The sequence below is a fragment of the Anser cygnoides genome, chromosome 8, assembly GCF_040182565.1.
Source record: "Anser cygnoides isolate HZ-2024a breed goose chromosome 8, Taihu_goose_T2T_genome, whole genome shotgun sequence".
Classification (NCBI taxonomy): domain Eukaryota; kingdom Metazoa; phylum Chordata; class Aves; order Anseriformes; family Anatidae; genus Anser; species Anser cygnoides.
Window position 1 is genome coordinate 29,955,690 of NC_089880.1, and position 17,152 is coordinate 29,972,841.

A 17,152-nucleotide genomic window follows, 5' to 3' on the forward strand; every position below is an offset into this window, starting at 1 on the left:
TACAGTTCTGGGGTTAGGAGTGGGAACGTTTACTGTTACTTTAAAATTTTTGTAGCGTGGGTGTGAAACCGCAGCCCTGGATCTCCTGGGTGAGGCTTAGGGCATACATTTTCAAGTGTTGTGTAGGCTTCTTGATTTCTGCCGGACGCTGTGAATACATTTGTGCTTGATGTACAGCTGTTCAGCAGTAGAACCTTCAGCAGACCCAGAGAAAAGGCATGGAGTGTTGCATGATAGAAAATTAAGTTTTCAAATGCATAGTTTGAATCTAGTAGCTGTGTGTGTGTGAGAAAAACATCTGCCCCTGTTGTAGTAGGAAGCGGCAGGGAGTGATTAAGCTAGATTCATGAAATGGACTTCAGCATGTCCTTAAGGCCGTATTTTTAGAAAAACTAATTAAATGTGAGCAAAATAGCTCTGCTGCAATCCGGAAGTCTATGGTTGCCTCTGCCAACCTCCTCCCCATGCCCCAACTTTTGTTGTTGGTTTATAAATACAGTAAGAAACTGCTCTGAGGAAGTGGCTGGCCTGGCACAGGATTTGGAGAACCCACGATTAATATCTCTACTCTCATATCATTTCTGGGCACTTAAGTAACTTTCAAATACGTGGAGAAATGAAGACTCCTGGTCCTGCTTTTTGCTTAATTTTAATTAGCTCTTTCTATTCCCGGAGGTACCGGTGTGCGCGGCGTTGTGCGTCACAAGGTTTTTTAAGGCTTTGTTTGCTTCGACCAGCTTGGATGACCTTGATCAGGGAAGTGAAATGGGAAAACCTGTTACCCTACTTAGCAATTTCTTCAGTTTACAAGGGTGCTTATCCAAATGGCAGCGCTGCAGTGTTGTGCCATAAAGCTCTGACTTCTGGCATGCTCGGTCTTGACTTCTGTGAGCTGCTGTGCCTGCTCTCGAGCTGGCATTAAGGCTGCTATAGTATTAGAAACCAGTGCTGTCAGTCACCGCTGCTTCACTTTGTGTTCTCCTACTTAATCCTTTATGTAACCTACAAGGGATTACCGACTTGTCGCTTGCCATAATAGGGGATTTTAAAAAGACTTTTTAAATTGAAAAACAAGTGTAAAAAAAACCTGTCTGCGTATATTTCTCTTCAGGGCTCAGTTAGGCAGTTTCTGAAGCAAGCAAACCAATATTCAGAGTCTCTGGTCGCTCTTATAAACACAGCGTGGGAAATAGCAGCTTCAGATTCTCACAACTGGAAACAATACTTCTCTGCCACTCTTGTCCAAGTAGTGCCATTTCCCAAATGCACTTGACTAAGTCATTTACCGTTGGCTTTCGAAGAAGCTGAAGTGTCACAAGATGCTTGGGGAAGCTCTCTTGGGATGGACGGGTGGCTTAGGGCATCGTGAGCGTAGTAAATACCAGAAGTCAGTTTTCACAGTGGGCAGAGATTATGAAGGTCTGTTCTTGCTTCCATTCTGTCCAACAGAAACCTTTTAACAGTATTAACAGCAAACTTTCTCCTTTTTATCCATTGTGCTAAATGAAGCTGAACTTAAAATAAAGCTTATCAGGAATTATTTTCCTGAGTAACCAAGTGATGAACTGATGTGTGTGGAAACAGCTCTCTCATTTCATTGTGGGTAGTGAGCTCTGAGCCGATTGTTGTTTGGGAATGAAAAACTGCAGTCATTAGTAGATAATTCCGTCAAATGTTAGATACAAGCTTGGGGGTAGTTTAAAGAAAATACTTCCTGTGTGTTGGGTACTGTATAATGTTGAGGTAATCCCATCCTATAGACCTTAAATGCAGAAAAGACAAAACTGAGAGGAAGGTGACCATCCTCCTGGGAAGTATGAGAGAGCTCCCGTATGAGGAATGGCTAACCGGCTGAGGACTGTTGAGTCCCTGAATGACACAGGAGGATGAGGTGGCTGTGGCAGAGCTCAGTACAGACTTGAGCTTCTGGAGAATGCAACCAGGGAAGACCTTGTTCGCTGTTTCTTCCTGCATGAGAAGCAGGGGGTGTGAAGTGAAGCCAGCAGATGAGCAGCTCTAACGAGAAAGGGTGTCCTGCAGAGGCTGGGAGTGCTGAGATGGGGCTACGAGAAGTGCTTCCACCAAACTCGTGGAAGAAGACAACACTGAGGGTTGTTAAAGGCAAATAGCCTGTCTGTGCTCCAGGGGTTCTCCAAGACACAAATTCCTGGAGCCTGATGAAGTATTTGGCAGTTTGGGGTTGCTTTATACAGTCAGTGGAGTGACCTGAGAACTTGGGTACCTCAGTGCCTTAAGGCTTGAAACTATTAGAGTTGCATGCAGAACTTGGTAGCCCGATGAAAGAGCTGCCTGCGGCTGTGTACCACACTTGTGTTACAGCCCGTGCATCACTGGATGATGGGATTCTTGGTTACTGGGTACAGAGCTGTCTGGTGGGCGAATGGTTCTTGCAGTGCTCTGTAACAATGTAGAAATGATGAAGGTGTTCTTCCCTGCAGTTACTTTTGGAGAAGGTAGTTGCAAAAAACTCAAGCTGATAAATCTGAATCTTTAGGATGGGAACTGAACCTAGTTTGTGTAGTCCTAGCACAGAGGGACTTCAACTATACTTGTGCCTAGAATCACTGGGCAGAATGCAAAGTTTGCTTATAATAATTTGTATAGAATAGATCAGTAAACTTCCAATAAATGACTTTCATCTGTAATCTGGTTTTATAATAGAGCTGAAAAGTGAAAACTGGGGCTTTGTTGCTTAATCTTCAGGCAGAAATAGGTAGATGGAGTAAACTTGCATCCAGCAGTGTGTTCAAACACTAGGTAGTGTGATGCTTGTAAAATACCAGAAAAAATATATATGAATACCTGGGAAAAATGTATAGTGGATGTTACAATAGAAATTTCTTGGATATACAGCAATATTTTGGAGTTGCCTATTTTAACAGGAACATCTTCAGAGCAATGTTGGAATTCCTGTGTTGACAGCTTGCACCACTTCAAATGCTTCAGTCTTTCTCAGCTGTCTTCGTATCCTTAAAGTGTACAGTAGCTCTTGGATAACTGCATTAACTTTCCAGTGGTTTTACATAATTTTCTCCTTTCATTCTTAATCCCCAGATAATCTCTGGGCACTCTATTGGTGTTGTGACTTCTGTTACTAAATGCACATAGTAAAGGACTATATATTTATATATATATATATTTCTCATCAGCCTTCATTCCCTCTTCCAATGCCACTTTTTGTTTAGGTAGTATGCGTCCAGAATTAAGTGTTGCAATGTAATCTGAGGAATGGTTAACTATGAACTTAGTTTCCCAAATTAGTGTTCCATAATCTGATTTCTAATAAAAAGACTAGTGTTGAAAAACAAAGCATGGTAACACTAACTTTTTAAGCGACTGCTTATAATCAGCAGTAACAGATACTGAGACAGTTGGGTTAGTTTAAAAGCTGCGTAGCTCAAAAAGGATTTCAGGCTGCCTGAAGTAGAAAGATGTATTTTTAAATGCTTGCGTCTTAAAGAGGAAAATGGTAACTAATTTGCTGTCCTTCTGTCTGACTAAAAAACACAATGTTTTTCCCTCTTTAGTTGCAGACGTTCAATACTGTGGCACCTTGCAGAGATGTTCAAGACTTGACTAATGGGGTTGCCATGGCACAGGTACTTCATCAAATGTAAGTTGATACTTAAGTTCCAGGAAGAGGTATTTAGTTTCTTGAGGCTTTTGTATTTAACATGCATGGTCATGTTAAATGAAACATTTCCCACCCAAATGTTTATGTTATAGTTACAAATTTAGAGTAGATGGTTTACAGCAAAAAATAAACTGACTTTATATTGTTATTTGGGAGAAGATATACTAGTTAAATAATAATGTGATAGAATGGAGAAGAAGTTGAGCAGATATTCTAATACTGCAGTATTAAATTAACACTTAAGAGTAATTAGGCAAAAAATACAATCTTTTTTTTTTTATCGACGGTATACCTAAGATACGGGTATCCATGGAAATCTGTGCCTCTGTGGAATGAGGAACTAAAAGTTCAAAAGGCATGTCTCTGTGCTGTCTTTGTCTTGGGATTGCTCAATTGTTGTAGACTTATGTTCTAAGTTTTAAATGCTAACTTATTTGTGTGGAAAAAAACCAGGAAACCTCAGCAACACTGGTCCACTACTATTAAAAGTAGTTGCAGTGGACCGAACAAAAGCAAAATAATTCCAGTTTTATTGCTGTGATGACAAATGGTACTGGGTTGGGTGACACATTCATTCTGAAATTTGCAGTTTCCTCAGAGAGGATTGCAACACCATTCTTTTATTGAAACAAGTCATCGCTGCAACATTTGTTGGTGGTGATTCCCATAATAAAAGAGAAGCCTGAACTACCACTTCCTTGCTCAAAATATGTTTTCGACTAAGGAATTACTTTTAAAAATTATTTTTTAAACTTGAAAAAATTAAACTTTTTTTTCAGGTTGACAGTTCTTTTTTTTAAAGTGTGTTGCATAAAGACAGCCCACTCTGGAGCCTGCAAATATTGGTTGAGGATTGCCTAGTGAAGATTCGCCGAGGTTGCTTCTCAGCATCTCTGTACTGTGTCGGTTAACTAGCTCTTCTTGTCACAGTTGTTCACCAGGGCTTAGCTTAGCACGCCCCTGTGGGATGCCACTATTTCTGAAGTAGTGTGTCAGTCAAAGTGCCACGTCAGTATGCTAGCATAGGAAACAATCAGCAGTGCTACAAGCGAAGGTCTGTAGCAGCGGTGTAGTCTAGCGGCTAGAACTCTGGCTTAGCATGTATTTGTGGTACTAGGTTGACACAGGCCTTGGGCAAATTTCTTTACGAGCAAGTGGTTGATATGCAAGTGGGGATAATAACTGCCTCTTATTAGGTGGTCTGAGACGGGATAAACAGTGTGGTGTGAAAGTTGAGATACGGTTAGGTACGCTGTGGTTGTACATCTTGGCAGTTCAGTGTATATAAAGTCCCCCCTGCCAGCAACTCACTTGTGCCGGTGAAGTGAATATATTCCTACCCAAGGGAGCCAAAGAGATACAAAAAATACGAAATGCAAGTAGATAAAATTATTTTTTTTCTTGCAAAGTGACTTTGACTAATTGTAGTGAAGGTAGAAAAAATCTAAATGTGTAAGAGTAGGTAGCAAACTTAATGACAGCACTTTTCAAATGATAATGTTTCTGCACAGCACTGCAATCACTTTTTAAGATAATAACTGAGCATAACAAAGGCCTTTACACACTTGTGTTTCCAGGTTTAGCTAGCTTGAACATGTACAGAAATTCTTCCTGCCCTGGAAGATAGTATCATAATTCAGGCAGTAGGATGGAAATTCCCTGTGACATAAGTATAATTTGCAATTTGCAAGAGTTCATGCCTCATTAGACACCCTAGTTAAACTTTCTGATGATTTAATGCTAAGAATCTGGTACCCTATTTAATTAAATGTGTGCTTATTGATGTTTCATCATTGAATTTCATTTCAGAGATGTTGCTTGGTTTGATGCATCTTGGCTAAATCGCATTAAAGAGGATGTTGGTGACAACTGGAGAATAAAGGTATTCGATGCTGAAGTTAATGAAAGTTTTGTGGGGTTGGATATGGTGTCTTCCCTGAGTGTATCTAGCAGTCCAAAAACTACTGATCAGAATTAAGTGCAGACTTTTTGAGGTTGTTTTAAATGTACTTGAACTGTCTATGAATAGTTTGATTGCATGCTAGTAGTGTTGCATGGGGATTTTCTGTTGTAGTGTTTCTTTTCCCCTGTCATTACGTGGTCCGCTCATAAAGCTGCTGTGTAAACATTTGATTGTAAATTACTTAATTACAGTGAAATTAATAGTCTTAATAAAAACCTGTAACCTTATCTTTCATCTATTAGTCCAGTAATCTGAAGAAGATACTGCAAGGAATTATGGACTACTATCATGAGGTATGGAAAAAGCAGCAATTTTGTGATTGTTCTAAAGAACAGATGTTTTCCTCTTCAACCTGGTTTTTGGGGTGGTTTTTATTCCCCTTGGCTAACTATTTTAAGGGCTTTTTGGATAGAAGGTATGTGATAATTATCCAGTTAAATGGGAGGTCTGAATGAACATAAAATTAGTCTGATACAAATGAAAGTGATATGTTTGTGTGTATCATATGTACACATGCTTGAGCAGTTTACTTTAGATAAGACTTGGAGTATAATCTGGAAACCATGTCTCCATCGATGCCCAGGCGCATGTCAGAAGTGCTGAACTACAGAATCCTACAGACCTTTGGGTGTATATTCATATTTGCTCTTGTCTGGTGAAGTTCAAATCCTTTTCTACACAACAGAACATTTAGTGATCCTGGTCTAGTTTTTTTCTGATATTCACCTGGAAGCTGGTAGATAAATAATGAATCCCCTGGATACGGGAACGGTTGCCGTTTGTTCTTGCTTATGCAGGACAGTATGGTAGCCACACTGTGTTCTTAAAATAAACAAAAAAAAAAAAAAAAAAAAAAGCCCGACACCAAGCCACTAACAGAAAACATTTAATTTTGTGTGGAGAGTGACTGCAGTTATGCAATGGATATGGTGTAGAAAAGCTAGCCAGATCATCTTCCTGCTTCCTGGTCTCACCTGGCCTTAGTTGTGATACCAAGCGCTGAGCCATTCATATTGCCAGGTCTGAGGCGCTCTGGAAAGTCCAGCAGTCAAATTTATTTAGGCTTGTGAGAAGGTTTTTGAAGAATTAGGGAGAAACTGAATTTGGGAACATTTTTAATTTCTTGTTTATCTTGCTGGTAGAAAAAAAAAATCTCTAATATTTGAGGGCTATCATAGGAATTTTTAACTTACTGCTGTCACTATTTTCTTGTGCAAGGGGTCATTAAAAACAGCTCAGTTAATACATTTTCAAAACTTGTGTTCTTGCTAGAGCAATTTCAGTTAACTCTTATCAAAGTGCATAATTTTGTGGCAATAAATAATTGCTGAGTGGATTGAGTATATGTTTAATGCCATCCACTTCAGATTCAATTTAGACCTATTCAGAGGCAAATAGATGCAGAGTTTGGTAAAGGTTATTGGCTAGCACTGCACTGAGTACCCCTTTCCCCAACACACAAAGATTTAGGAGAGGAAGTTTAGAACTGTCTTATCTGGCCCCCAAAAGAGATGTTTTGTGACATCTCAGTTTCATGTATGAAGCCCTGTAACAAACAAGAACATTTGTTTAGGTCTTTATGGATTTCTTGATCTAATACTATATACTCTTTTTGTATCTCCGCATTTAATCTTTAGAATCTATCCCTTCCATAAGTTTTTTCATAACAAATCTCTTAACGGCCTCTTCATTCTTCAGATTTCCTACACGGTAACACATTTTCATGTTGTTTGAAAGCAAAAGTCCGCTTACTCTTTTCATTTTTTTTTTTTCAGTTTTTGGGTCAACAGATTTCAGAAGAACTTATCCCTGACTTAAATAAGATATCTGAGAATTCAGATCCCACTGAACTGGGAAGACTTATGCAGCTTATTCTAGGCTGTGCAGTCAACTGTGAAAGGAAACAAGGTATGGGCTACCTTGATCTGATGAACAAACAGCAGACTGTTTCAGGGTATAGTGATTCATAAAGTGGAAGAGACATAGAACTATTGTCTTTATTATGTATCAAAAAGTCTCAATTGTTAATATGTTGCATTTGCATACTTAACCTGAAACTGGCTTTCACTTCATTTTCCCATATTTTTTTCTGCTTTCGTGTATAAAACTCAAATTTTGTTCAAGGTGGGGTGAAAATAGTCTGAAGTGTATGTGTGTGAGGGGTTATTCCTACTTGGTGAAACAAGTACCGAGACCTAAAACTTATCATTCAAATGCCAATTAAGCAAATCAAATTAAAAACTGATATTAGAAACTGCCTTTTGTCTATCTGTAGAGATAACAAAACTTAGATTCTCAAATCTGAATTTTGTTGAGTTTCCTCTCACAGGAGCTAATGCTTAATGCTCTGATGGCTAAGAAATCCTTGGCATGCTTTTGTTGGTAGAACAGTTGCAATTCCTAGGTAGTCTGGAATAATTTCATCAAAGAATGCTTAGGAAGTATGCTAAGTCGGGTTGCATTGGAAATGAAGATACTAGAAACAACTATCTTTCATTATATGTCATTAACTCAACTGCAAGGGTTTTCACCCTTTGCAAAAATTTATGTTTATACATGTGTATGGATTTGTTATTAGAAAAAGAACTGTGGAAGAAAGACAGATATTTTAAAATCTGCTTTCTCTATTGTACATAGTATAAATTTGTTCATTTAAGAATTTATAATTTATCTACTACATTATTGGATAATAATGATGTTGATTAATAACAGCACTGTAAGAACAGTATCTGTTATGAAGCAGCATTTTAGAGAATAACTTCTGGATCTTTATAAAAAAAAAAAAAAGCTGTCATGTTACTCAAGCCATTAAGATGTCTGTATTGTGAGTCACTACAATTTTTTTCGTAGAACACATACAGAATATCATGACCCTTGAAGAGTCTGTTCAGCATGTTGTCATGACAGCCATTCAAGAGGTAAGTAATAATTCCTAGCCTAATGTTGTCAGCTGAGAAGTTCATATATCCATTTGTTGATTTTTGAGAATTCTTTAATCCAAAGAAACATCTGTGAATAGCCTAAGTACTTGCCTAAGTTATCTGGGAGGATTAGAACCAAGAGACCTCAGACGCCAGCTAAAGGGTTTTGATTTTAGTTTCCTATGCCCAAATGTTCAACTTGTGGAGATGATAAATGCTTAATATTTCCTGTTTCACGCAAGAAGTCTATCTCATGCCAGCTGCTGTTTATACTCGAGTCAGGTTCTGAAATTTCTGTCCCAGTGCTATGGTCTCGGACCCAAGGCTATGCTGATGGCAACGGTTTGTGAGGCTGTGTAGTTCTGATAGGTCATTCCAGCACCTGATTTACGAACTCCCAGCAGAATTCCATCGGTTTTTGTCATGGTGCCCTCCCCCTGCCATTTTCCTGTGTTCTTAGTTGGATCGTTGCAGTGATCCAGCTTACAGCATATCTCTATAGTCACATCTGGGAGCTTCAGGGCTGTGAAGCTCAGGAGAGTGTGCAAGGAGGCAAGAACTGATGCTTGAAGAAAATGTAACATGTAATTGCACCTCCCTCCAGATAGCAGTGGAGTTGGTAGGAGGCTTTAAAACGTAGAGATTTAAATCAGCTATGTAGGTTTTAAAGCTGTTAATGTCCTATTGGTAGAAATAATTGTTTGTTATTTTATGACTAATCAAACTTTCTGAAGAAGGTCTAGGAATAACGCTGTAATTCCTGAGTAAGAAGTAAAGCACTTTACCTGCTGACAAACAATGTATATCTTTGTTCTGGGGATCAGTGAGAGCTGTGTTAATGTTCCCATTTGTGCTTAATGACAATTAGCTTAAGTGACACAAAGAAGCATGATAACTACTAAATTCATTGAGTGAAATCCTGTCCTCTGGTCTGCTCCCTTTTAACTTGACTGGGGGCTAGCAATTAGTTCAGCAGGGGATATATTCATCCATTAACACGTTCCTGTTCACACTTGGTTAATTTTTTAATCAAGGGGGAAAAAATCTGCCCTGTTATTCTAGATTTTCTTCAAAGCTTTTACAAACAATGAGTTTTTTATTATTAATCTGTTTCGATGTATTGAGGGAATCAACGTGATGGAAAATACAGCTGATATTCAGTAGACAGTGAATTTGCAGAATATTAACCTCTAATTTAACCTTTTTTTTTCCTGCGGCCTTTTTCTGTAGCTCATGAGCAAGGAAGTAATGGGTCCGTCTGCAAGTGATACATCAAGTGAAATGGAACAGCAGGTAACTGCCTAATATTTGTAGCTGTTACGGCTTAAGATTGAACACTAGTTGGTATCTTTCCATCCCCCAAATGAAGAGGTCTGCTCTTCATCTCCAGTTTTAAAACCAAACAACCAAAAACAACAACAACAAAAAAACACTCAACAATCTCAGCTTTGTCTCCTCTCTGCACAAACTGCTTGGTGTGTGTTCCAATCAGTGTTGACAGGATTAAACCATAGTGGTTCACAAAGGGCAGAACAACATGCTGGTGTAGGCTGAGATTATACAATAAGGTATCAGTTTCAGTGCTAATTCTAAGAAGTGGGTAAAAAGGTTTGTTCTAATACAGCTTCTCTACAACATATGAAGTGAAAGCTAGGTAATCTTCCTTGATGGGGTAGAACCTGCCAATGTGAACCTACATAGCCAGAAGAGCCAAGTGGACATCAAGACTCAGCTGTACCAGGCTAAATCCTTCGCTATTTTTAAGAGGTCATGAAAACTTTTATTGATGTGAACAATACAAGTTGCTGCACGTATAATGAAGTTGTTTGTAAAAGTGCTCATAAAGGAACATCTGAATTTCTCCTCTGAAATGAGGAGCGTTTGATTGACCAGTAAGCCTGAATTTGGAAAGATCTTGCTGTCTTGACAGTGAATTTAATTTTGAGAGGAAGGAAGCCAGGGAACCGGGTTTTAGACTTCATCCATGTACATGAGTCTTACAGCTTCTGTTACTGAGCATATGCGAACCAATGAGCAGGAGGCATTTAACAGGCAGGGACTTGGAAATTGTGACAATACAGTTCTTTCTGGGTGTGTTTTTTGTTTTGCTGCTAGCATAAGTTGTTGTATTGAATCTGAATGTTACTCTGAGTTTCAATAATTCACTTATTACGAGTGGTACAAATTTAAAATGTGGCTGAAACGAACAGAGATCCTGATCCAACAGTATATGGGGGTTTCTAAGTCTATGTGCATGCCTAACATCCTTCTTTAAACAATTTATATAAGCAATTGAGACACTGTGGAAGCCAGAATTAATTCACTGTCTTTGTTCTTTAAAAGCTTAAAAAAGCTTTGGAGGATCTTCAAGAAGCACTAGCAGAAAAAGAGGAGTTGGCACAAAGATGTCAAGAGCTAGATTTGCAGGTAAGAAACAGCAAGCAGCTTATTTAATATGTAGTGTTGGTGATTAAAGATTTAGAAAGTTGTCTCTTTATGGGAAGAGGAGCCATTCTCTTCTCCAGAATACAATTACTGGAAATAGCGTCCTGATGGAAGTGTAAGCTGAGGTCCTTTGTCAACTCTTAATGCAAAGGTTGCTTCGTCTTCTATCTTTGTTTACTCTTAGTAGCAAATAGCCATCTAAACAAACCTACCATGGATTTAACAATTGCCAATTCCATTTTTAGTCGCTGCTGCCTTTAGTCCTTTAAACTGTATCTAAAAAAAAGCAGTTCATATAATAATCAGTCATTAGATTTAATCATAGGAAAATTATGCTGTTTCCAACAGTTGTTGATGAAAGATTCAAATTTATCTAAAAATTTACAAGCTCTTTCTTGTATGCAATTTTAACACGGAGCATATTTGGCAAAATAGGATCAATTAGTTTGCATTATTTCTTGCTTAGCCACACTGATAATAGGTTTACTTTTGCTTTTAATGGATACAGGAGTTAATCCAGTCTCTTTAGAGGAAAGAGAGAGGACTTCATAACAATAAGCAGGAACTTGCATTTCAGATGACTTGTTTTTTAAAAATAAAATAATTAAATAAATAAAATAATAATAAAAAAACAAAACAAAAACCAACACATTTGTTAGCCCTAAGTTTGACTTCTATGTTATGACCCTATACTCTGAGAATAAAAGGAGGTTAATGTGGTAAGGCAGTTCATTCAGATTTGATTCTGTACAAAGTGAACATTTGCATGGCATCTTCTGATAGGAGCCAGAGTGCTACACCGGCTGTACGAACCTATGTAAAATAAATAAATCCAGAGGCCGGTTTTAAATTTCTTGCAGATAGTGATAGTAATAACTGAAATAGTAGAATATGTATAGAAAAGGAGCTCTGCTTGCTAATTGCAGATGCAAAGGAAGATCTTTTTAGAATTAAATTAGTATTTTACTTCTATTTTTCTTGAAATAGTACATGTCCCTGGTGAAAGCAAAGGTGTAAAAGTATTTGTGAAGAGAACCCTGCAGAAGAAAACCCATTCTTTTAAATGTGCAAGGATTGCTTTGACACTTGAGCTTGCAGATTACAGTTGTTAAACTTTTCAAGGTGTTGTGTTCACTATTCAAATGTTCTCACTTCTAGAAGTTTTGGTACTAATTTACTTGTGCTTTCTGCTTCCATTAGGAGACTTAGTATGTCTCAGTGGAGATGTCTTGAGCTTTCTCCTGTACCCCCCCACAAGTTTTGCCTTCTGAGATTTCTCTATTCAATAATTCTGGGTTAAACAAATCCAGGTGCTCATAACATAGTGTGGCCCAGGTGGAGGCATTAAAGATGTTGAGGGAAAGGTACTGCTGATTATAAACAGATGAGTTAATGGCAATGTAGTTCTTTAATAATGTGATGTGTTTTTTAAATACTTTTACATAATTTGTGTTGACTTTGAGGTCCAGTGATTTATACTACTTCTGTTATGCTGAAGTAATAGAAGAGAAAACTATCAGAAAGGAACTGAGAAAAGATGGAAAACTTGCTTTGAATTGTGCAAAAGAGTTGTTTTTAGGAGGTTTTGGGCAGGTGTTCTTCTAAAAGTATTCAAAAAGTATGAATACTGTGTATGTTTAAGGAGTGGCTGAGCCTTGAACAGTAAGAAGGACGTTGAGTAAGGCTCAGATATGCTCCTTACCCGCAGGTGTTTGTGCATGCATGTATACAGTAAGTTGATATCCAGTATTTAAAAAGGGGTGGACCTAGAAAGCCAGCATCTAATGAAGTGGTACAGGAATTATAGTTTTGTTTCTTAGATCTGTTTGATAGACTTTTAAATTATGATCACAAACAAGCTGTTTCTTAATGTTGCATTGTTTAGGCTATATCTGATGTTTTATCTAGTAATGTCATCACGATTTATATATTTTTAACTTATTTATTGAAGCCATAATATTGATTGACACTTCTCATTTAAACTAATTCTTAATAAATTCACTTGTAAGGTCTCAGTCTTCCTTGATATTTTCCAAGAATATAAGAAAGGTAGGTTTTCTTTATGATTCAGGAAAGCATAACCCAAAAAGCGTATTGTCCCTGTTTAAATGCCAGTTAACTAACACATGCTACACGCTCTTATGTTTGACAGGATGTTAAAATTAACACAACAGCTTTCACTAGAAAAACTTTAAAGATTCTAGCCTCTTAATCCTTCCCCATTTTATGGCTGTTAATATACTGACTGTTTCAGTACAGTGTTGTATTCTCATTTGCTTAGCTGTGAACACTCAGTATCAAACCTGTTTGATTGTTGCCAAAAATGCATGCTCTATATGAAGCTGTCCAGGTTTTTTCTTTTGCGTGTGTGCTTACTAGCTTATGGCGCTTGAAACTGCTTCTTGCGCAACCATCCACTGCTGAGCGCACGGCAGTACTGTGTTAGTGTGCTAGCCAGTGCCATCCTGCTTTTTATTGTTAAGTACAAGCAAGATGGAGGGTAACCTTGACACCAGTACTTATTTTTTTGTATGGCATCCATGGTATCCTTTTTAATAAAAGTACCAGCTTCTGTCCATATCCCATTGTAAGCCTTTACCATGGTTTCAGTTACAAAAATTTGTCTTTTTAAGAGGGACTTCTCTTGTAGTGCTTCATAACTTACATACACTAAAGCATCTGTATGCTATGTAAATTACATTCTAAAGTTTCTAAACCCTCAACCTTTTTCATAAACTAATTTGGTGACATACTGCTGTCTTGCTTTAGTTCTTTCTGGCTGGACAGGTCTTACAGTGGTGATGCTGTTTTATCTACGCTAGGTGGCTGCCCTTCAGGATGAAAAAAACAGCTTGATGTCAGAAAACGAGATTATGAATGACAGACTAGAGCAATTAGATGACTCTATTGACGATCCAAATACTGTGGTAGCAAAAAAGTATTTTCATGCACAGTTGCAACTAGAACAACTGCAAGAAGAAAACTTCAGGTATGAAACCATTTTATTTTTCTTTCAAAGAAGCCTTGCTTGCCATGTCAGATACATTACAAGATTTTCCGATAACCCTTAAGGATTTTCCTTCTTAATTTCCTTTGCTATAAAAACTTTCTACCACTGTATCAACATAACCTATTTTAAAGATGGAAAAAAACCCTTAAAAAAAAAAAAGCTGTTATTTTGTAATCACAATATTGTGGCCCTTTGACACTTTTTAAAAAGGTGATGGAAAGCAGAAATGAGCACCAACGTGATTTGTGTGTTAAAAAAAGTCTCCTTAATGCACTGATTTCTTTCACATATTGGTCTTTCTCCTTGTAATTCCTATGGAAAAAATTTTCATGTGATTCCTTGAAATATCATATCACAAATTTGCAGTACAGAATCCATCATGATTTAACAAGTAGACAGTCAAAAGTTTACAGTACCCTTTTTTGAGTGCTTAAATCAATAGGTTTTCCTTTTCTTTCTTACTTTAATAGTTCTAGCACTAAATGGATCATCATGAGCAAAATGTGTAATGAATATGGATTCTTAACAGACTTCCTGTTTTTGATCTGGTAGGCTTGAAGCTGCGAAAGATGATTATCGTGTCCACTGTGAAGATCTAGAAAAACAACTGATTGAACTGCAACATAGAAACAATGAACTGACCTCTTTGGCAGAAGAATCTAGGGCATTGAAAGACGAAAATGATATTCTTAGGTATATAATATACACAGCTTTTATTTTTTCCACATTGGCAGAATTTAATGACTAAATCCAAGGGTTTGTATTTCATAAGAATTTTTTTAGAGGTATTGCTTCTGTGGATGGGTCTTACCCAAACAAGATCTAAAATAAATGTTTGAAAAAGGCCCTTTGACAAAGCAGGGATGAAGTGCAAGCTTACATGTATAACCTCTTCTTAGTATAATAACAGCAATATGGAAATCTTCTGCAAAGCAGGATGAGATGAATACAGATATTGTTCTACATGTGCAATGGAAGGTTAAGTTCTGGATGAATTAGGACATTTCTGTGTGAGTGTGAATGTGCATTTTATTAAGGGAGACATTTTTACTAAGGAAAACATCTTATGCTGTCAAGAGGCTGCCTTTTCTGATGTAAAAAAAAAAAAGCGTATGTGCAGCTAGAACTTCGACATAACTTTTGGTATCATGTGGATGGCCAATATACGCAAGTCCATAAATGTTGGGGGCACTCTTAGTATTTCTCAACCCTCCGCGTCCAGACAGGTGTTGCCACAAATGTGAGCGCTAGCTGCCTCTGGAGAGGGTCCATCCAGTGACTGGATGCGCTGCTGGGTGCGCACATTACATGAACTGTTTCAAAGGGTCAGCAAAATAAAGCAGTAAGATTTAATTCTGCTCTTAAGCATGTTGCATTTACCTTTTGAAAATTGCTTGAATTTGCGTGAAACAAGAATCTGACTTTTCTTAATCTTTAGAAGAAACATACTTTGCTAATTCCTGCTTATCCTTTAAGGGCTACTGCAGACAAAGCAAGTAAGCTGGAATCAACTATTGAGGTATATCGTAAAAAGCTACAGGATCTGAATGACTTCCGCAGACAAGTCAAATCTCTGCAGGAAACCAACATGATGTATATGCACAATACAGTCAGTCTGGAAGATGAACTAAAGAAAGCCAACGCAGCCCGTGCCCAGTTAGAAACCTACAAAAGACAGGTAGGACTGCATCTATACTTAAGTAAGAATATCTGAAGAAAAAAGTAACATCGTAAGTGCAAGTGTTTTTATTATGTTTCATTGGAAAAAAAAAAAAAAGTAACAACAATGAATGGCTTAATCTAACAGGCTGTGGACTTAAAAGCAACTAGTTTTTTTTTTTAATGATTTTAATTAGCGATGATGACATCAACAAAAATTAATTTAATGGGCTGTGGACTTAACCTGTATTGTCCCCTTAGACCTTTCTCTTTGTGAAAACTCCCTCATACTCTGCAGTTTACTTTAATAAACTGGGAAAAAGAGTCAAGCTAGCAATTTGAAATGTAGCTTCCCTCTCAATCATTTGTTGATGATTTGGAGGTTTTACTTCTTTACTTCAACCAAGGTAGCCTGTGTTCCTGGGGAGAGGTTGTTCAGCTATTACTGAGATCACATGCCTGTAATATTAACTTTCATCAGGGAAATTTACTTTAAACTGTGAAAGTTGCGTTTATTTCAATAATAAAACATTTAGTTCCTGCGATAATTAAAGGAGCTACCTGAACTTGTTAAATCATTCAAAAAGCTCGTTACCTCTTAATTAATAACAACAACAACAGCAAAACACCAAAACACGCAAAAGTTTGGAGGATCAGCTGTTTATTTTAGCTAAACTGGGTATGAGTGAAAGTTCTAACATAATTCTTAAAGGTAGCGTGTTGAAACCTCCATGTGCTGAATGTCTTCTCTTAATAAAAAGGTCCAGGAGCTTCATAACAAGCTGTCTGAAGAATCAAAAAGAGCTGATAAGCTAGCATTTGAGATGAAACGACTTGAAGAAAAATATGAAGCTTTAATCAAAGAAAAAGAAGTAAGTGTCTTGAATGAGAACTTATATGAATATCTAATGAAAATCAGTGCTGTATGTGTTTCATATTTTTTGTTTTATGGATATATATATATATACATAGCATGCATATATAGAATACGTAGAATACATATATATATATATAGAATACATAGTACGAGTCCTTATTAATGTTATTTGGTCCTAAAATGTTGCAGTGTGACTTACTTTCATCTCTGTGTTCTTAGAGACTGATAGTGCAGTGTGATGCATTAAAAGAGACTAATGAAGAGCTCCGGTATTCACAGATGCAGCAGGATCATCTGAGTCAAGCAGGTATTGCTTTATATTCAGAGGCTTTTATTTGTATACTAATGATTTCTGTATGTTTGTTAAAATGAACTTCTCATGCAATTTCAGGTACATCTCGTGTTAAAAGCCCCGATAATCTTGCTGCTGAAATTCTGCCAGTAGAATATAGGTAAGACACACAAACCTTGAGCCTGTTTTGGGATTTTTGTGTGTGGGGCATAATAGTCATCTCCATGAGATTTCAGTATTTTCAGCAACATGACATTGTCTCACACTTAGATTTCCCTCCATGATGCTTCTCTAGACTCCCATGTAGCTTTTAATAATTATTTTCCCATA

The 17,152-nt window shown here is 37.4% G+C and overlaps 1 protein-coding gene across 3 annotated transcripts in view; it reads left to right on the forward strand.

Moving 5' to 3' along the window:
* Positions 1-17,152, forward strand: part of HOOK1 (hook microtubule tethering protein 1) — a 40,259-nt gene that overhangs the window by 13,210 nt on the left and 9,897 nt on the right. For all 3 annotated transcript variants that reach the window (XM_048061975.2, XM_048061976.2, XM_048061974.2), the window contains 13 exons: positions 3,549-3,634; positions 5,465-5,537; positions 5,861-5,911; positions 7,394-7,526; positions 8,469-8,536; positions 9,770-9,832; positions 10,883-10,966; positions 13,807-13,973; positions 14,547-14,687; positions 15,471-15,672; positions 16,415-16,525; positions 16,750-16,837; positions 16,922-16,982. In XM_048061975.2, the coding sequence (XP_047917932.2) occupies positions 3,549-3,634; positions 5,465-5,537; positions 5,861-5,911; positions 7,394-7,526; positions 8,469-8,536; positions 9,770-9,832; positions 10,883-10,966; positions 13,807-13,973; positions 14,547-14,687; positions 15,471-15,672; positions 16,415-16,525; positions 16,750-16,837; positions 16,922-16,982 (1,328 nt within the window). The remainder of the gene's footprint in view (positions 1-3,548; positions 3,635-5,464; positions 5,538-5,860; positions 5,912-7,393; positions 7,527-8,468; positions 8,537-9,769; positions 9,833-10,882; positions 10,967-13,806; positions 13,974-14,546; positions 14,688-15,470; positions 15,673-16,414; positions 16,526-16,749; positions 16,838-16,921; positions 16,983-17,152) is intronic.